Source organism: Diadema setosum, chromosome 1, assembly GCF_964275005.1.
Source record: "Diadema setosum chromosome 1, eeDiaSeto1, whole genome shotgun sequence".
NCBI lineage: Eukaryota > Metazoa > Echinodermata > Echinoidea > Diadematoida > Diadematidae > Diadema > Diadema setosum.
In genome coordinates, this window is record NC_092685.1 from 16,137,670 (window position 1) to 16,158,359 (window position 20,690).

At 38.7% G+C, this 20,690-nt stretch overlaps 1 protein-coding gene across 1 annotated transcript in view; it reads right to left on the minus strand.

Moving 5' to 3' along the window:
* Positions 1-286: 286 nt before the first annotated feature.
* LOC140227548 (echinoderm microtubule-associated protein-like 6) overlaps positions 287-20,690 on the minus strand; it is a 47,083-nt gene continuing 26,679 nt past the window's right edge. The window contains exons 17-35 of the mRNA XM_072307958.1: positions 20,453-20,654; positions 19,760-19,852; positions 18,747-18,878; positions 17,873-18,138; positions 16,974-17,169; positions 15,940-16,060; positions 15,372-15,462; positions 14,724-14,853; positions 13,897-14,169; positions 9,103-9,320; positions 8,052-8,209; positions 6,495-6,609; positions 5,961-6,149; positions 5,066-5,238; positions 4,481-4,643; positions 2,950-3,053; positions 2,179-2,332; positions 1,694-1,794; positions 287-485 (exon numbers count right to left, since the gene is read on the minus strand). Of these exons, the coding sequence (XP_072164059.1) occupies positions 461-485; positions 1,694-1,794; positions 2,179-2,332; positions 2,950-3,053; positions 4,481-4,643; positions 5,066-5,238; positions 5,961-6,149; positions 6,495-6,609; positions 8,052-8,209; positions 9,103-9,320; positions 13,897-14,169; positions 14,724-14,853; positions 15,372-15,462; positions 15,940-16,060; positions 16,974-17,169; positions 17,873-18,138; positions 18,747-18,878; positions 19,760-19,852; positions 20,453-20,654 (2,904 nt within the window). The 3' untranslated portion in view covers positions 287-460. The remainder of the gene's footprint in view (positions 486-1,693; positions 1,795-2,178; positions 2,333-2,949; positions 3,054-4,480; positions 4,644-5,065; positions 5,239-5,960; positions 6,150-6,494; positions 6,610-8,051; positions 8,210-9,102; positions 9,321-13,896; positions 14,170-14,723; positions 14,854-15,371; positions 15,463-15,939; positions 16,061-16,973; positions 17,170-17,872; positions 18,139-18,746; positions 18,879-19,759; positions 19,853-20,452; positions 20,655-20,690) is intronic.

Consider the following 20,690-nt stretch of genomic DNA (forward strand, 5'->3'; position numbering starts at 1 on the left):
CCCGTAAACAATACGCATGATTTCAGTCAAACAAATAGTACATGTCTTAGCCTACAAATTAATACTACTATAATTTCGCATAACCCTGGACCATGCCAAGCGCTGCTTTTTCACTGGTTATTTGGCACCATAGCAATTTTATATTAACACAGTAAGCGACCAATGCATCAAGTAAAACGCTTCCATTTAGAGGGCAGTAGTGACATTCTAAATAAAAAATGACAACAATGATAACTTAATCAAAACAAGAGCGAGAAAAAAAGAGAGAGAAATGACAAATGATGAGTGAACTGTGACATCCTGAACATGGAACAAATGCTTTTTGGTCCCTGGCTTGCCATGGCTTTGCAGGTCAAAGTTGAAATGATGAAGACGTACAACCAAAGACTGGAAACTCTAGACTGGTTGCGTGTACCCTGCAGCCGAAGAGTGTAGGTCAGAGCTGGGTCATGATGTAGTCTCACCTGCACTTCCACACAAACAGGCTGCAGAACGAAAGGAGACACACAAATGCAAAAGTTTCAATACGAAAAACTGGTAACGTGTTTCATTTTCAACATGACATGGATGACTGTGATTCATACAGTATGCATTCGGCTTTTGTTTGTTTTAAAAGGAAAACACATATCATTTACATGTATTGTTTTTCATAGAAATGGGGGATATTTCACCACTCAAAAAAACATTCATTCACTCCAAAACATCTGCATCTGTAAAAGTGAACATTTTTCATGTAAACAATGCCTAATTTGTAAAATTATCAAAGAAATTGACTGACAACATTTTAGGCAAAGAGCTATGGTATTTCATAATACAATCGATCAATTATGCCTCATGAATGATACATCATGGTTACACACAAGAAAGTACTATGCATTAATAATAATAATAATAATAATAATAATAATAATAATAATAATAATAATAATAATAATAATAATAATAATAATAATAATAATAATAATAATAATAATAATAATAATAATAATAATAATAATAATAATAATAATAATAATAATAATAATAATAATAATAGTAATAATAATAATAATAATAATAATAATAATAATAATAGTAATAATAATAATAATAACAATAACAATAATAATAATAATAATAATAATAATAACAATAATTCACAACATTTATATAGCGCAATGAATAAGCTTCTTTTATTCAAATGGATTTAATTGTTTAAAGAATCAAGTTTTTTTTGACCAACAAATCATACATCCTGAGAATAGAACTTCTAAACTGACGTAACTAAAATTGCAACATAAAACCAGGATTTTTTATTCGTATGGTAGCATTCAGCACAAAAATCTATGACCATGAAAAAATATCACTTCTTTCCAATCATTAATTTCAAATCAAGATTAACTTCATGATTCATCCATTTCACAGTCTTGTCACTTTCATCATCAAAGCCTCACTGATACTTTACACTGTCATTTAATGTTTTCTTGGCCCTCTCTTCCTACACTTCTCAAGGTTTGGTCCAAGTCTCTATTCTGAAAGGCTTGAGCTTGAATTTATATTCTCAGTAATAAGGAGGTGGGGTGGGGCATCAAAATAAAACAAAACAAACAAGAGTCACAACAACATCAATGTTAAAGTGACTGTTAATAGTACTCTGAAATTTGAATGTCTCCTTTGGAGAAACCCAATCAAAAGTTGTTTAATAGCAACTCACCAGCAATCATCTCCTCCAGTGCTGATGAGGTGGCGGTCATCATAGGTGAACTTGACATTGGTGACGTGCGCTGAGTGGCCTACATACTTCTTGTGTGGTGCCTGGTGTTTGACAAGACAGACACGTAGACAGGTTCAGTGCCATGTCATGGTTTTATGAAATGCCAAACATCAACAACTATACAATATATCAACAGGCATTAGTCAGAAAAGTGGAAACTGTCACAATTAATGTGAACGGCACTGATTGTATTTTCTCTTCCTGGATGGAGAACATTTCCAAAACATACATATACATATAATGAAAAAGTGAACTGTTCATAAATGAAATCTAAAATTCATTTGTGATGTTAGTATTCTTTTATGTGCAAACACTGCTCTGATAGCTTGGTGCTTTCACAGAGATGTAATTTCACATAAGAAATTATTTGGGGGGGGGGGGGGGTGGGGTGCGACTGGGCTGATCTTGCTATGACATCCACTTACATATTTCTCTGAACAGGGAAAGGAGAAGAGCTTGACGAAGCCAAAGTCGTCTCCCGTGGCGACTGCATTGCCCCGCCCACTGACGATGGAACAGTTGACATCTGCCTTGTCTGCATTCCTGGGCCAAATGCCAACCACTTCCTGTCCAACAACGCTGAAATTAAATTTAACAGTGACACAAGCCTTAGTCCCTCTGTCTCTCTGACCACAAACACTTTTAAAGGCTCTACATTGCTCTGTTTCCAAATAATACAGACATCCTACATGGGCTCAAAATCTGATTAGTATTCCACCAGTATGCATGTTACTCTTTCAATAAAATTATTCATTCTGTTCACTTTCATGAGACTGCTTAGCCCTGTGAAACACATACAGTTGAGAATGAGAAGGGCGTTAAGTTGTCTCGAACACTATGGGTTTAGTGGCAACTTAACGCCCTTCTTATTCTCACCTGACGTAATGATCATGAAAATACTTGGTCTATCTGTGTTAAATTCGGTGTGACAATCACAACAAAAATTTTGTATTTTACTGCTCTATTTTAGCATAAAAAAATGACATTATTCAGAAACTCGATCATCAGCACATCAGTTTTAACAGCAAATCCCTAATTAGTTTTACCTGTTCAAGGCTTTTTGTTCTCTGAATTTAGCAATTTTTCTGTTCTTAAAAGTTTGGAAAGCTTTCTAATAATCTACGCAGGATATGAGGAGACGATATCACATGTCGATGTCTGGTCAATGAAGATTGGAGTAAATAATTGGTACATACCTTGTCCACGATGCCCATGTGATATTTTGAATCTGAGTGCTGTCAGTGATGGGAGTTCCACTTGGTACTGTGTACACCAGACGTTGATATGTCCCCGTGCCAACCTAAGCAAGTCAACGAGTAACTGCTTGTCAGGGCTATTGTGTTGTTTACAGTTGTCCCTAGGCATGCAAACTTAACTCATTTCCAAACCTAGACATCCACATTTGAGAAGAACTGGTTTTTAAAAGCCTTTAAATCATATTTACTTTTTTTCAATCCATATCTCTTAAAGGGACTGTTCAGTACTGGTGGAGGTGGGGATTCATGTTTTGAACATTCTTAAAGGGAAGGTAAACCCAAAGAGCAATGTGGATTGAGTGAAAGCAGCAACATTAGTAGAACACATCAGTGAAAGTTTGAGAAAAATCGGACAATCAATGCAAAAGTTATGAATTTTTAAAGTTTTGGTGTTGGAACCGCTGGATGAGGAGACTACTAGTGGATATGACGTATGAGTGGACAACAATACAAAGAAAATATAAAGGATATTCAACAAAAATTCACTTTTCTAGAATTATGAAAGAGCAGTGGACCAACCGCTTTCAGAAAGCAGGGGGAATAATTGCTACCCTTAACATATGTCAATATCAAGTTGATGGAATTTGTAATTTTCATGAAAAATGGATTTTTGTAGTATTTTCTTTATATTTTCTTGATATTGTAGTCCACTCATATGTCATAACCTCTAGTAGTCTCCTCATCCAGCGGTTCCAACACCAAAACTTTAAAAATTCATAACTTTTGCATCGATTGTCCGATTTTCTGCAAACTTTCACTGATGTGTTCTACTAATGTTGCTGCTTTCTCTCAATCCTCATTGTTCTTGGGGTTTATCTTCCCTTTAAGTGAGATAATGAGAAACCTCTTATGAAATATGAAAGAGCATGTAATTTTAAGAAGGATTCAACGTTTATTTGATGAAAATTGGTTTTCAAATGGCTGAGATATCCAAAAAAGTGATAATAATAAAAGGCGACAGGCCACAACTTTATTAGGATCTCTTTGTTTCACCTTGTTTTTGGATATCTCAGCCATTTCAAAACCGATTTTCATCAAATAAACTTTTGATACCCCTTAGAATTGCATGCTCTTTGACATCTCATAGAGTGGTTTCTGAATATCTCGCAAAACGTTAAAAGCTAAATCCTCACCTCGACCAGAACTGTACACACCCTTTAAAAAACAAAACAGCAGACCATGCACACTAACAAATATCCACAAAGAAACCTAAACAAAAACAAATATTAACGCCAAAGCCTCCCACACAATGATCTCTCCTCTTATGGACTGCCACCTGCGAACAAAATTATTTTGATTCAGTGTATATTATGTCAGGACATGCCATTATTCAGGACATATTATGACCAGCTGTTGACTTAAGAAGACGATATTGATGGAGTTCGTTAAGTGTTACTGTCAGTCGCAGTGACATGAGTAAATTACATGCAGTGCTAAATGCTGTTTGTATCAAACTACGCAGTGTCCCTACCTGTATGTATTGGCTATCTGATGAGAAGTCCAGCTGAATCACAAAGCTCGGGATCCCTTTACAGAAGCCTGCCCTCGATAGTGCAGACCCCTTGCTGATGTCATAGAAGTCCACACTGCGATCATCAGAGCCAACTGCTAAGTACTTGGAATCAGGACTAAACCTACAACAGAGCAGTGGGGAGGAGTAGATGCATGAACTTTATCATTTCACTCACTCCTGCTTGATTAGGGGTCTCTTTTTTTCATAGAGAAGTTGGCATTTATAGCATATAGTTAGTATATTTATAGTAGCTATTAATACATTTATATCACTTCAGCGATCAAGCTCACAGTTGATTGGTTGTTACTGCAGTTACTGCAAGGTATGATTCTAAAGGAGCAGCATGGAACAGGGTCAAGGAAGGTAAAGCCTGGATATTACTTCAATTCTACTGTAGCACACATTCTCATAAACTTCAACCCTTGTCCTCCCTATGTATATCATGCACAAATCTGTTCTAGGACACTTTGGTAAATAGATGAGCATATATGTTCCCTGACTTAAATGTACATGTGAACTGCACCCTGGTTGCCCAACACTTACTTTATGTCCTGTATCGCTTTGCTGCGGTCTCTCTTGCGGCCCCAGATCTCTAACGTAGCCACAGTCAGGATGACAAACTCGCCATTCTTCAGCCCCACTGCCAGCTTCTCCCCATCCGGGCTGTAAGCAATGGACCTTGCCGGAGTCCCGATCATACACTTGTTCAGCATTTTCTGCATCAAATGGAGGTACATGATTTTGATCTGTTTATAACTTCTCTGCAGATGAGTGGTGAGCCTTGGCTAGAAGTATTACTTGAAAAATACCGAGTCTCTTCAGCATCCAAAAGACAAATTTACTTTAACCCGGTGAGGATGAGTCCCAAGTATACTCCCCGAATACACTCGGGCAAGCATCTATGGGAAATGCGTGTTGTAGCAAAATCGCAACGTCCTCAATGGGTTAAGATTGTCCAATATATTTTATGCAACTGAAAAGGGATCAGTGGCCTTGTAAAAATGATATTAGGGAGCTTTAGATTTTAGACGCACGGACTTTCAAAGGGGAAAAAACATGTTCTGAGCGTGCGCAGAAGCGCGGGTCAAGTTGACGCACGCTTCTGTGCACGCACAGAACATGTTTCTTTCCCTCTGAACGTCCGCGCGTCTAAAATCTAAAGCTCCCTATTATGTGGGACAGAGAGCCATGATAGATGACTGCATATGATTAACATATTTGTAGAGACACATAAATACGAGATTCAAATGTGTGCGTTGTTAATCAAAATCATGACATATCCACACAGCTTTTTGAAAAGATGACTGATACACAATCTGCTTTCAAAAAAGAAGAGTACTTTCACAGATCAAAAACAACAACAGCACAGCATAGACACACACAAAAACAAACAAACTTGAAGCTTGAAAATGTCGCAGATCACAACAGGAGAACTTACTTTGTCAACAATGTCCCATATCCTGATGGTGGTGTCATCGCTGGCGGAGGCAAAGATCTCTCTAGTCGGGTGTGATGACAGACCCCACAGTTCTCCCTCTCCATGCCCCTGTGCCAGGTTGGTCACTGTGCCTTTCTTCTCATCAATCTCAAATATCTCGCTGTCCTTGGTCCCTACCAGAATTTTGCCCTATAAGGACAAGTCCATGGCAAGAGATGTTAATTTTCCTAATTTCTTTTTTCCTCCATATATTTGGATATTTGGATAATGATTTGTTGGTTCTAATGTGCCAGAACTACCAAGCCCCAAACATTCAGATATCCATTCCAAGAAAGAACAAGACATATTTTTGACTCCTCAAAAACAACAACGACTACAAAATAATGATACTATATAAATGTGCTGTCTGATGAGAATTTTTTTTTTTTACTGATAACATGATATAGAAAATGTAAATGATTACTTGTCAGCATTTCATAATCATCAGGAAAATGCAAATACTTTCAGAAAACAAGGCAACAAAAATTCTGTCACCTTTGATCGACACACGCTCTTGACTACATCCATCTTATTGCCTGTGTTGAGCTGGAATTTCTTGCAGTGCTTCATGTCTTGGTCCCACAACTTCACAGCGTGACCACTCCGTCCCCTAAAAACACCAGACAAGGAAACACAATAAGCTGTTAAACAGTATCTACTCTCCGAAGTATTCATGGTAAGTGGTGAGAAAGGGAAGGAGTGTCCATCAGTGACAGGTAGTCATCCATGGCATGACCATTTTCATGTTTGGACTGTATGTTCTGTACATTGCAGTGAAACATGAATACTGTTTTAAGGAATTTGAATTTCCAGATTTACCACATAAAAAAATGGATAAACAGATTGTTACTATCATTAACTGTACCTGTCAGCGTACTCCATAGATTTGAAACTACAACTGGACACACTTGGCGACCAAGGGTGCGTTCGAGCGCTCTCCTAAAGCAAACCGTACTGCATTGTACCTGCGCCAGAGGAGCGCTCGAACGCTCCTAAAGTGTACCATATCATACTGTACCGAGCCAAAAGAGGACCACTTCCCGATGTGCTCAAATGGCGTACCAAAGCATACCAAAAGTTCGCTGTAAAGCATGCAACGTATCATGTGCATACGTCACAATGCCAAGACATCATTCTCTGTTCCGGACAGCTGTAAGTAGTTCAAGCGCCAGATGGATGACATTCTTGCTACAAAATGCGTGACCTTTTCTAAAAATAACTTGTGAGGTACGCTTTCTTGACAGAGCGCTCTAACGCTCCAAATCTGGCACAATTCGGTACGGTACGCTTTGGTTAAGTTCGCTTTGGTTTGCTTTAGAGCGCTCGAACGCACCCCAAGAAATCTCTTGTTTCCAGATGTTACATTCATGTGAACAACTTCTATGCCTCGTGTATTCTTCTCTCTTAGCTATTCTGTCACTGTCCCGTTGGCCAATTGGAAACAAGCCGACGAGAACCATATGATTTGGGTATTTGAGTATTCACGACAGCTAAGAATCAGCATGTATACAGTTACAGTAAAAGTGGACATTTTCACACATTTTGCACCAAACAAAACTAGCTTAAAAATAAAAGTGTGCAATTTAATTTCTAGTTATAAGTAAATATCATATCATATCTTTGATTTTAACATACAGTGTGCATAATAATTGTAGATGTATAACTGCTATGTTATTCACAGTTTTCTTCACTTCCTCCAGTTCTGTAGCATGAGTGAATTTACTGTAGTACAACAAACCAGTTACCTTTGATGGTAGTATGTGCTGCCACAGCAATTTACCACTGTGGTAGCTGTGAGCCATTTGAAGTGCTTGCACAACCATCGTGACCATCCGTGAAATCAAAATCATGCAAAATTCATCTTACCCCGCCAAGGGTGAAAAATAACTTGCACAAAAATTTCCACTTTTACAGTACATCATACTAAGTTTTTTACATTTACTAGTACCATCATCAAGACATGGAGTATTGCGACATGTTTCGCAAAGGAAGAATAGTTTATTAGAGTCAGAATATAGAGTGGTGGTGCTTTTCGGTGAAACAGTAACTCACGCTTTTTCTTTGCCTCCAGAGACAATGAGTGAGTCCCCGAGAGTCGTGTAGAGAGTGAATACGGCATCCTGGTGCGCCCTCACCACCACCCTTGATAGCATGTGTCCCTTCCACACGTACACGTCTCCACACATTGACCCTGTGTACGTAGTGTCATTCTATTGGAGGCATGGTGGTGAAACAGGGAGACAAAGTGAAGTAAGGTTTACAGAAATATGCATACAATGCAAAGCTGATGTTCTCTTATACAACATGGTTTGTTGAAAAGCCAGTTCACTATGCCATTTTAGCAAAAGAAATATAATCAAACAAACTCATTAGAGAAGTAATCTGAATGTTTATGCAAAAGCCGAATTGTCATTATTCCGAATAGCGTTTAGTTAGTGTTAGTTAAGGCATCCTTTTTGGGCATAGGCTTCACTTTCAGTTTATTTAGAGATAAAAATGAAGAAAATATGAAGGGCTATACTAAATATATAAAAACAGGAAATAGACAGGCATAAAAGGCATCAACAATGTTTCTTATTTGTAAAATTTGATCTGCACTGTCCTAAATGCCACCAGTGTCTCTGACGTTGTCAAGGTACGAAGCCATGAAGACATGAAAGGTTGAAATGATCATTAAAATGTCTCTGACGTTGTCAAGGTACGAAGCCATGAAGACAAGAAAGGTTGAAATGATCATTAGAATATCTCAAAAAAACATTTTACGCACTCAATTTTCCCCATACACAGTACCGTAGGAATGGAAGCCATTTGACAAACAGTGTACAAGCATGGTGGGTTCTGCTTACAAATTTTGCTTGCTTGTTTCTTCATCCATTTGAACAGCAGAATGCAGCTTGGCCAGCAAAACACATTTCCCCCCCCCCCCTTTTATAATGAGTTATGACAGTGTCAAAAAGTCTTGTGCTATAAAGAAATCTGGATTGCCAAGATGTAACATCACATGCACAAAAATGATTATAGAAAGGTTAACAGCTACAATGTAAAAAGATGATGAACAAGAAAAGATGCCAAGAGATATCATAAGCAATAAGGCTAAACTCACGGCTCCAAATGCTATTGACAGCATGGTCTGCATCCTGTAGTCCTGGGCATTTGAAGATTTGATGAGCAGTCCCCTCTTACCCAGGAGCTGGCTCCCGGCCACCGTCCAGAACTTGACGTGCTTGACGCCAACGGTCACAAACTGTGTGTCCGAGTCTGGTCTGAACTGAGCCAGAAATATGCGTTTGGTGTGACCCACGCCACTTGCCGTCTTGGATCCTATGGTGTGAACATTAATGTTAAGAAAGGTATGTGGTGCCGACTAACAGTAAAAGCATGCTAAACTAGTCACATATCATCAATAATAGCACTTTGTACACAAAGTGCTGTACTCCTCCAGTACAGTGAAACCCCGTTATAACGAGTTCGGTTATAACGAGGAACCGCTTATAACGAGGTGATCGCGTCGGTCCTGTTTTCCTTTGCGTGTAAACCTATGGCAGAATGAATCGGTTATAACGAGTTCGGTTATAACGAGATTCCGGTTATAACGAGGACAATTTCGGTGCATCATGATAAAGAAAAACATAAGCAATTTGATCGGATATAACGAGGTTCCATTTCTTGACTAAATTGCTGCTTTCAAACACGCGACAAACGAAACCCTGAAAACTGAAATCACGCTATCCACGTCTTTTTCCGTTTTGCAGAGAACCGTTCCTTCCATGTTTTCTTCTAAATCACGCGATAAGACACAGGAATGTCTTCCGATGTTCCTACTAAATCATTAAACATAATCATTCGAATTTCTTTTCCGCGAGATAGGCGTGCGTGATATTAGGGCAGACCACACCGCAACGAGAAATAAAAAAGATAACGCATTCAAAAACTTTTCATGTAGCGACACTTGTGGCCAAAAATGGACAATTGGAATGCGTGTGCAACTCATTATATCCTTTCCATTTTTAGTTCCGACTTCCAGTTCTTTTGCTGCTTAGCAAATATGAGTGTGGATGATTAAAGCCGAAATAATTAATGAAATCATCGCGATCCCGTCGGGTGACAGAAGCGTAAAAATAGTTGAATAACGCATGTTAACCTCCTTAATCGGTGTTCACAAAAAGAAACGAACGCATTTATAAATTTGAATAGATCTGGATTTGTTCATTATCATTAACAAATGATAATTTAAATATGAGTGTGTATGATTAAAGCCGAAATAATTAATGAAATCATCGCGATCTCGCCGGGTGACAGTAGCGTAAAAATAGTTGAATAACGCATATTAACCTACTTAATCGGTGTTCGGAAAAAGAAACAAACGCATTTAACAGTTCAAGGATGTACAAAACGCGAAGAGATTTTCGAAAGAAAGTAAAGAACGCATTTTTAATCCCGTCGGACGCAACGATCATACATTGTATAAAATTACAGCCGAAATGATTCATGAAATTATCGAATTCCCGCTGGGCTCCAACAGCGTAAAATACCTCTCAAGTTAACGGTAAATAACGCATGTATGTTACTCTGAAATTATCGCGATCTCGCCAGGTGACAGTAGCGTAAAAAATAGTTGAATAAGCATGTTAACCTAAATCAGAAAAAGAAACAAACGTATTTATTAGTTTGAATAGATCTGGGTTTGTTCATTATCACAATTTTAACACTGCATTTCACAATGAAGATTTTTCTTTCTTTCAGAATGGTCTATGAGGTACAGATTTGCGTATTAAAAACGGATCACAACGTAACCTTCCACATTCAATCCTGTCGCATATTTTTCAAGAACGGATGTACAAAACGCGAAGAAATTTTCGGAAGAAAATAAAGAACGCATTTTTAATCCCTTCGAGCGCAAATATCATAAGATTATATTGTACAAGATTACAGCCGAAATGATTCATGAAATCATCGCATTCCCGCTGGGCACCAACAGCGTAAAAATACCTCGCAAGTTATGGTAAACAACGCCTGTATTTTACTCTATTTGCGCTGGTGTTAGGAAAAATTAACAAACAAGAATTACAATAAAGAATTATCTCATTTCAACATCTACTTTTTCGTCTAATTCACAAATAATTTCCCTTTATTATCTCAATAATAATGATCCATAATTGTGTAATAACAACGCAAAGGATGGGTATATTCCGATGTCGTGCTTATGTTTTTCTTTGTTTTTGATGCGTACGGTTATAACGAGGTACCGGTTATAACGAGGTAATATCGCCGGTCCCAAGGACCTCGTTATAACGGGGTTTCACTGTATCAGCATTACCAAACAAAAAGGCTGGCACTTTACTCACAAATATCAAACCTGTCGTTCCTTATACAACAAATCTCAGCAATTTGAAACTTAGAACTTGATGTTCTTACTTGGCAATCCAGATTTCTTTAAAGCACAAACCTCTATAAACATAAATTCATTAACATACGCCAAATTTATGAAAATGCAGAATAACATAATTCTAAAATCCTTTGCAATGATATATACAACACTGGTTATCAGATCTACTGTCCGACCTCACTCATCTGGTCACACTGGGAACAGCTGGTATCTGGATAAATGATTTGGCCAGATAAGAGAGATATGCTAAACTAGAAATGTCGCTACAGCGACTGGTGTATGCCTCCGCCATAACGCATGGTTCTCCTAATAGGTCTATAGTACAATGTCTTGACAATGTGTGATGAAAGTTTCACACAATTGGCAAAATATTAAAATGACAGGTTTGCCACAAATGTGCTGAATGTTCACTTTCCTAGAACTAGGTTTAATTGGATGACTGATTAAAACATCAGAGTGCAGGTATTTGGGGGAACTGATGATTTTTACTTGACTTTTGACCCTTTTATAAGTTTATGCATTGAGTAATTTTCAAGGTATTGAGAAAAAGTATAATTTCAGTATCAAATGGTAAAATAGTATTATCTAAACCTGGCCTTTGACCTTTGACCGCACAGTTCCAAAGAGAATCACTGTTAGGTAGAACATGCATAAATATGTAAGTTTCATGATAATACCTTGAGTTACTTTTGAGATATGGATGAAGAAGTGCAATTTAGCACGTTCACTTGACCTTTGACCTTTTGACCTTTGACCTTTTGGCAAGAAACTTCCCACAGAATATATATTGGGTTATACATGCATACATCAAGTTTTAAAAAAAATCCTTCAGGCATTGCATAAATATAAGGAAAGCAGTGATATTTTGAGGAGTTGACCTTGACCTTTGACCCATGACCCCCAACTTCCCTAGATAATCACTGCCCATCGGTACATGCATAATAAGTTCCAAAAAGATACCTTGAACCATTTGCGAGATATGGAGAAAAACATGAAATTTCAACCTTTTTTTCACAAAATAACCTGTGGGGCAATTCCGCAGTTAGGTGGACATGACATGGATAAAAGAAATGTGCCTCTTTATCTTACCCTTTAATCTAGGTATCAACTAATGCCATGGATGTTCACCAATCATTAGTGTCTTTCAAATTCAGTAGATTTTATTTTTCGTATTCATTGATTTTGTGAGATCTAAAACCATCATTTAAAATGTACATGTGGGACTGGGGACGCTGAAATTAACTTAAATGCAAATTACAGTGGGTTCCTTTGAAATTTTTTCCTCAAAGTTTTGCTAAAGGGTAAAAGATGAATACATTTAAATACTCCAGAAGTCATGTGACATTTTGTCAATTACAAAAGGGTGAAATGACCTGCGGAATTACTCCGGACAAATGTAACGTTACTAACCGTAACGTTACTAACCATGCTTTTGGGGGTCTAGCTAAAAAATTATTGGTCGAACTGCTAAAAAAATTTGCATGAACATTTGTCATGATGCGATAATTGAAATCAATGCAACACTTTGTTTGAAGTAACTTGAATTTTTGCACACTTTTTGTTACAAGACATTGATTTTTTTGTCATGTCCTTTTTTCGTAACATTACTAACCAGCCCTTTAAGATGCTATAGCAATTCTAATATTTCTTGGATTGTGTTCATTCTTTTCTGTATCATAAACCTGGGAAGGATGAACATGTTTTTGACATAAATTTGACTTGAAGTGAATAAATCGTAATTTAGTGGTAAAAACAAATATCTAAATTTGTTCAAATGTAACGTTACTAACCGCGGAATTGCCCTGTGACCTTTGACCTTTGACCCTGTGACCCTAAAATCCAAACAAAGTATTACTTAGTATCCCCCCAAGATATACCCTCATACCAAGTTTGATGCAAAACCACCTCACGGTTCTTGAGATATCGACAAAAGCAAAACGGGACGGACGTACGGACGGACGGACGACCCGAAAACATAATGCCTCCGGCCACTTCGTTGGCGGAGGCATAAAAACAGCATTTTATAGCATGTTCTGCTGGGAGTGAACACATCGTTATCATGTTACCAATACTATGATTATTTGCAAAGTGTTGTCATGTTTCATATATGTAGTTCAGATGATACAGAAACCAAATCATATGTGAGTAAACTATCCCTTCTCATAGATGTGTTTGTTTGACTGATATTGACCAAGAATGAGATTGCAATCATGACTCATTGCATACTGGCACCGTATGGAACCACTGCATGGCACTGTCAGTTGAACAGCACTGTATCAAATGTTATCTCTAACAGTAAATATGCCTACACTGCATCCACAAATTTTGCAGGTTTTTAAAGTTTCACCAAAGATTATTCACAGGAATATAAATTCCAAGACTTAAGAAAGATCTGGCACTGAAAAATGCATGAAGACATGAAGAAAATTGTAAGCCGATCGATGATAGAGCGATCGGAATAAGTGATGGCTGGATAACCAAGGTTGGAGTGTATTTCTATATCAGTCTCACCTTCCTGCCAGCGCCAAACAGCAATGGAGTGGTTGTTGTCGATCCCAACGGTCAGGAGCAGCTTTCCCGAGCCACTGAAGTTGACCGAACACACCCCGCCTGTGTGAAAGCCCCGGATGATGGACAGTGTCTGGAGAGTCTCTGCGTTCCACACGTTGACTGCCGGCGACTCGCCAATCTGACCCGTGGCCACCACGCCCTTAAACTTTGGACACTGGTTCACGTCCAGGCATATGATATCATCGGTGTGTTCCAGGTAGAAGCTCTGACTCCCTGTGTAAGGAACAGGATGTCTGTTTACAGGGACTGCCTTTTAGTGAGGGAGGGGATTAAATATCTGAAACATGGCTTGAAGATTACTCTCACTTTATTTAGACCAAGTATGAAACAGATATTGAAATATTGACAGGGTGTCCGGTAACTCTACGTTCATGTAGAGCAACTTTACATGGATATAATCCATACATTACATACGGCAAATCAGAAGATACTAATTTGCAGCTCTGCATGACGTACTGTAAAAGTGAAAATTTTCACAGTGTGGAAATTTTCACGCAACCAGGAGCTAGCGTGAAAATAAAAGCATGCAAATATTTTTGCATGCCATATGTTCCAGTAGTTAATGTCCTGATTCTGCAGAATTACAAACACGTGAAATTCATCTTATCCGGCCGAGCGTGAAAAATTACTTGCCCGAAAATATCCACTTCTACAGTATATAAATATGTTATATCCTATGCTCGGGCCAGTGTGTCAAAAGCTCTCTGGGCGCTTCTGAGAGTGTAAAGGAGGTGGTGTCATAGGGGGTATGACGTCCAACTTCTTACCCTTTTCCAAGTTCTGTACTATCCCTGCTCCAGCTGCATGGTAGACAATGTCTGCTCCGTCGTTGAGGTAGTGAAGGTTATTCCTGCAGTCGAAGCCACGGTAGCCATGAATGTGCTGCAATGTAAGCTCCTGTAGAGGAAATTTGTCAAAGTCTCTTCAAACAGTGGCTACTTGTGATGAATTATGGCCTACGTACACATCCATCATATTGTAGCAGTACTAAGCATTATTCTATCTAGAACTCTATTGTGAGCCCTTCAACAATTCATATGCATGCCTCCTAAAGGAAGCATTCTTTTCAAAACAGAAACTTTCAGAGGTTGTCAACATCCACAAGATACTACAAACACATATCATTAGAAACTGTGAACATTTGAAATGACCCTGAAATGTTCCTGATTTGTTCCTAATTTGTTCATGTTGGATTAATTTTTATTTGATTATGAATTTGTTGGGTTCCCCCCCCCCCCCCCCCCCCCCCGTGGGGGGGGGGGGGGGGGCGGCACTATAGAACAATGTCTCCTGCAATTTCTTACATTTAAACACAACACGATTGAATTAACCTCATCACTAGGAAGAAAAATTTACAGAGTTCTCAGGCCATCACAGGCATAAAGATGGTGATATGACTGTGATCAGTGTCTTACTTCTACTTTGCTGGGTCTCTTCTTCTTGCCTGTATCCACACTGCTCGTCTTGACCTTGGGTGGCCTTGCTGCTGCTCTGCTCACACTGGGCCTATGAATCAAAGGCAAAGGAAACAATATGACCAAACCCTTTTCCTAAGGATTCTTGCAAAACACCCTGTGCAAGTTTGGCATGGGATTTCACTTTGTACTTGAGCATCCTAACAGTGTTGTGTTGCTGATGTGGGAATACTGTTACTTTGATTGTCTCTCTGACAAGTTTTCTAGTGACAGGGCAAATACAAAACAAAACAACACAAAAAACAAGCACTCTCTCCCTTTCTTGTTTCTATATTGAGATGTCATGTCACAAACTTCAAGTGAAATCAAATCATGGTTTGACATCACAGTACACAGCCATGATGGAAAACATATGTGCAAGGTGACTGCATGATGCAATGAAGGCTACATAATGCAGTTTACACTTTTGTGTGTGTGAGTAGATATTATCCACAGACAGAGATGTCTTGGTGGTCACCCTACTGGTGCCTCTCCATCTGACCAGTGGTGTGGCATCTTCCCTCCTCACCTATCTTCCTCCTCCACCTCCTGAAGATGGGGCTTCACTCCAGCCATCTCCCGTCTTGGGCTGGCATAGGTCTTGGTCGCGTAGTCCATGTCCTTCTCTCGCTGGACATCACTGTCATAGCCTGGACAGTCACATGGACATGAGACAGTTGAGTAAACCCCATTATGGTACCTCTGCCACATGTTCATTCTTACACGTCTAACTAAGATGGCTTGTGTAGTTTCAACAGGCTAGAAGTAAACTGCCATCTATACTGTATACACTCTCATACAGATTTTAGAGATATGATAGCTCTTATTAGTCCCCCCCCCCCCCCCCCCCATACACTCAACCTGTGGAATATACACTAACTCCTACATGCTTGATACTGTAACAAAATCTTCATGAAGCAATTTAACCGCAAATGAAGACACTGGAATAGAAACTCAAATAAGATTACATAAAACGTTTCCCCCTTCCCTTTCTTCTACACTAAACAAAGAAGACACTGACACCTTCTCATATCATTTATAAATGCAATGACAAATGATAAATTGTGACATGCAACATACATGCTCACATAGTGGATAGTGGATGAAAAACACATTGAAACAAGACAAACATTCAGAATAAACAGAAATCCACAAATATAAACAACAGATTATCAATTGAAAATAGAGTGTCTAGGTCTTGAAACATGACTACACTTGAATTTCGAAACAAAAACAGTTTATACAATTCTTGTCTCAGTCTAAAGTATCAGGCCTAGAGAATACTGTATAAGCTGTTATTTTTGTGAGGGTTTAATTTTCGCGAATTTCGCGAATCACAGTTGGGTCGCGATTTTAACAACACGCGAAAATGCCTCCATGCGCTGTGTTAATAGAGCATTAACATAAAGGTCGCCGTTGATTCGCGAAAACAACATCTCGCAAAAATGTCTATGACCTCATCATTCGCAAAAATATCTGTACACGAAAATAACAGCGTATACAGTATTCTGTTTGTCTTTCCTTTCTAAACAGAAGTGGAAATAAACCATATAAATAACTCACCTTCCTCTTCAGAGTCTGTGTCTGAATCATCACTCTCCCCACCAGGACCACCACGGCTTTGCGTGTCATGTGACCACACCATCAAGGACGTGTCAGCCCCTCCTACAGACACTAGCTTCTTGTCATCATGTGCCCACCTGACGTTTGTCACGTGAGCACTGTGTCCCACATACTTCTTGAATTTGGCATTCTTTCCCTGTGAAATGTACAATTTGGAATAGATCTTAGCCATTTAAAAAAGTGTAACATTTTCTACTGGTTAAATTTACGTGGCAAAACAAAGTCAGGCATAAAATGGTTCCTACATCTTTTTTTGAAAAGTGTTATTTTCCATTATTCATACATTCGTTCTATCAAAAAAGTCCTACAGGCACCATACGCATGCATATGAGAAACAATTTCCACTCTTGCTTTTCCAATGAAAAACCAAATATGAACAGTACTTCTTGCTAATTGTTGTCAAGACACAATGTGCAACAATTTATTCACATAAATGTCACAGTCTCAACATTAATAACAGGTTGTGTACACCCACATTTTCATTCTTCAAGTAAATGATCATACAGCTTGATTTTCATGAGTATAAAATCAACTCAGATACTGCTAAACGAGGAATATTCGCATGCATTTTAATTTCACGAATTTCGCGAGCACCGACATTCGCGAGCACCGACATTCGCGAAATTATAATGCACGTGAAAGTTCTTGCCTTATACAATACGCACTGGATGCCAGTTACACTTTGCAAAAATATCATGCTGCAAGAAAGGCCATCGACTCCAATTCGCTAAATTTTCATGCCGCGAATATATCGTGTTTTACAGCAATGGGCACCATGAGAAATAATAATTACTTAAGCAGTAGCAAATGATAACACAAACTAATTAAGATATACTTACTGCAGCTGGCCACTGGAACAACTTCACAAAGCCAAAGTCATCCCCCGTGGCAAATGTCGTTCTGTCGTGTGACAGGCAACCAGCGTTCACGTCCGTCACATCACTTTTAGCTGGCCAGATTCCCGTGCACGTGTGGCCCAGTACGCACGTCCATGACGCCCACTGTAATCGCTCTATCTCCATGTTACGTATCGCGTGGCGCTTGCCCCTCGGAGCTTCGAAGAACAGTTGTTCTTTGGCCCCAGAATTCAGCATGATGAGTTTGCCTGACATATCAACAACAGCCATACTTCAGATTATAATTAGAGTTCACAAAAGTTTTGCTCTTGAAATGGAGGCAAGGAGTTTTTTTTTTTTTTGTTTTTTTTTAAGGGCACCATCCAAATGATCACACAGTGGTCTTGTCAAAAAAAAATGGGCTCTATTAAAAAATAATTACCTAAGGAGGCTCTCAGTGCTATACCTTTTTTCCCATAACATTCTATGGTTTATTTCCCCCTTTGACATTGCTCAATACAAATAAATGGAAAATACTGGTTGTCTTTTTTTTTTAAGTCTTTTTGGAGAACTGTGTTTGTTGAGGCTCTCCATATTCCATTGACTAGCTGCCTTAAGTCTGAAGATGAATTTTGTTGGAAAGGATTATATATATATTTTTAAAAAAAATACAGGGGGCAAAGCTTCTGCAAGTATGTTACATTTCATTTTTTTAATTTCCAAAGAAGGTAGAGGAATATCTCTAATTATCTGCAAGTTAGCACAAAGTTTCATACCATATGAACACAAGAAACTTCTCCAAAAAAAAAAAAAATGAGTATGAATGTTGTCAACTATCTAGAATATGTGGAACAAGTTCTTAACTGTGAAAACCTACCTTGTCCATCCCAATCTGTGTGTGTGATGTAACTAGATGACCCTTTACATGTCCCCACTCTCTTGCTGTTCATCACATTGTAGATGTCAACATAGTTATCATGGGATGCCACGGCTAAGTACTTTCCTGGATCTAAATGAAAATAAAACATAAGATTATTTGACTGCAACTCAGTGTGCTGTGATTGAAAAAAGACAAACAAACTCAGTAAAAATAGATATAACTAGAAATATCACTGAAGGTGATTAATACCCCCGCCCCGTGACGACAGTCTTACCCAAGGAATGATCTTTCTTGATCTTCTGCCAATTAAATGCCGTTACCATGGCAACGCAGCTTCCGACACGTCCAAAAAATATGTCTTGCACATCTTCCCACCAAGACTATTGTGTGTGCCACATTTCATAAGCTTTTGTCAAAAACTGAGGAAGTAGTTCAATCCACAAGATCTTTCCTTGATCTTCCGCCATTAATATGCCGTTACCATGGCAACGTACTTTTGGGTACTGTCAAAAAATACGTCTTGCACATCTACAACCCAAGGCACACATCTGTGCCAAGTTTTATGGGAATCGGTTGAAAACTGAGGAAGTAGTTCGCGACGCAAGATTTGCAACGGACCGACCGCCCGACCGACCGCCCGACCGCCCGACCGTCCGCTGATTCCTATATACCCCCTTCAAACTTCGTTTGGCGGGGGTATAAATATATAATAGAGAGAAAGAGAGAAGGATCATGGGTTGCATATATTGCCATGTTAAACCTCCTTTTTTTTTTCCCCTTAAAAATAACCAATGATATCTTTCTCACATGTTAACTGAACTTGTTTTAACAAATCCAAATAAAAGTGAGTAAATGTTTCAACTACTTCTTGTCATGTTCCAAATCATATGTTGCAACCACATACTCGCAAAGAAGCATTTCATTCACATTGTGCATACTTCCATTTCATCTATGCAATTGCAAAATCTTATGTAGAAAAGCATCAGTCTAAATTTCCTGGCAATACTCACTTGGCGAGAATTTGATGTCCGAGATCTCCTCTTTTCTGTGGTGAAAGCCAGCAATGTCGTTTAGTGTCTCACTATCTAGCACGGAGAAGCTACCTGAGCAAGGGCAGATGCAATCGAAACATGATTTAGACTCTTTGTAATAATGTAATATGATGCAGTTGCATGTGTAAGAAGGTACTTGCTGAATAATCTTCCAATGGATTTGGACGGAGACACATACAAGCATAAATGAAGACACACATACAAACATAAACACAAACTCATCTCGGTACATATCTTACGTACTGTAAACACATACATTTTTGCGGTACATTAATTTTTGCGTATTTCGCGCTACTTTTGGCTAGCGCGAATTCTAAAACCTGCAAAAAATATATCTTCAAATTTTTCTTTGCACATTTTAAATGGGCCGACAATTGCACAGCTCGAATTCAAGAACCCACGAGTACGAAGTATGTTTTTCAGCCACTCAGTGTGAAAGTTTAATCATGTGAAAATATCAATATTTACAGTATCTAAGTACTACAACATGAAATGAGAACATTGCATTCAATTGATTGAATTCAAGAACCCACAAGTACGAAGTATGTTTTTCAGCCACTCAGTGTGAAAAATTAATCACGTGAAAATATCAATATTTACAGTATCTAAGTACTACAACATGAAATGAGAACATTGCAGCTGTCAGCTCACCATCCTTGAAGCCCACGGCGAGCCCCTTGCCGTCCGGCGAGAAGTCACAGCATCGGGCACCCACCTTCAGCTTCCTGACACTGATCAACTTGTGGGCCTCACTGATGTCCCAGAGACGCAGCGTCTCATCGTCGCTGACCGACGCCACGATGTCCTTAGTAGGGTGGGAGGCTAGTCCCCACACTTCACTCTCCATGTGGCCCTGTGGTTTAGCAACATATGATTGCAGTGGCAAAAT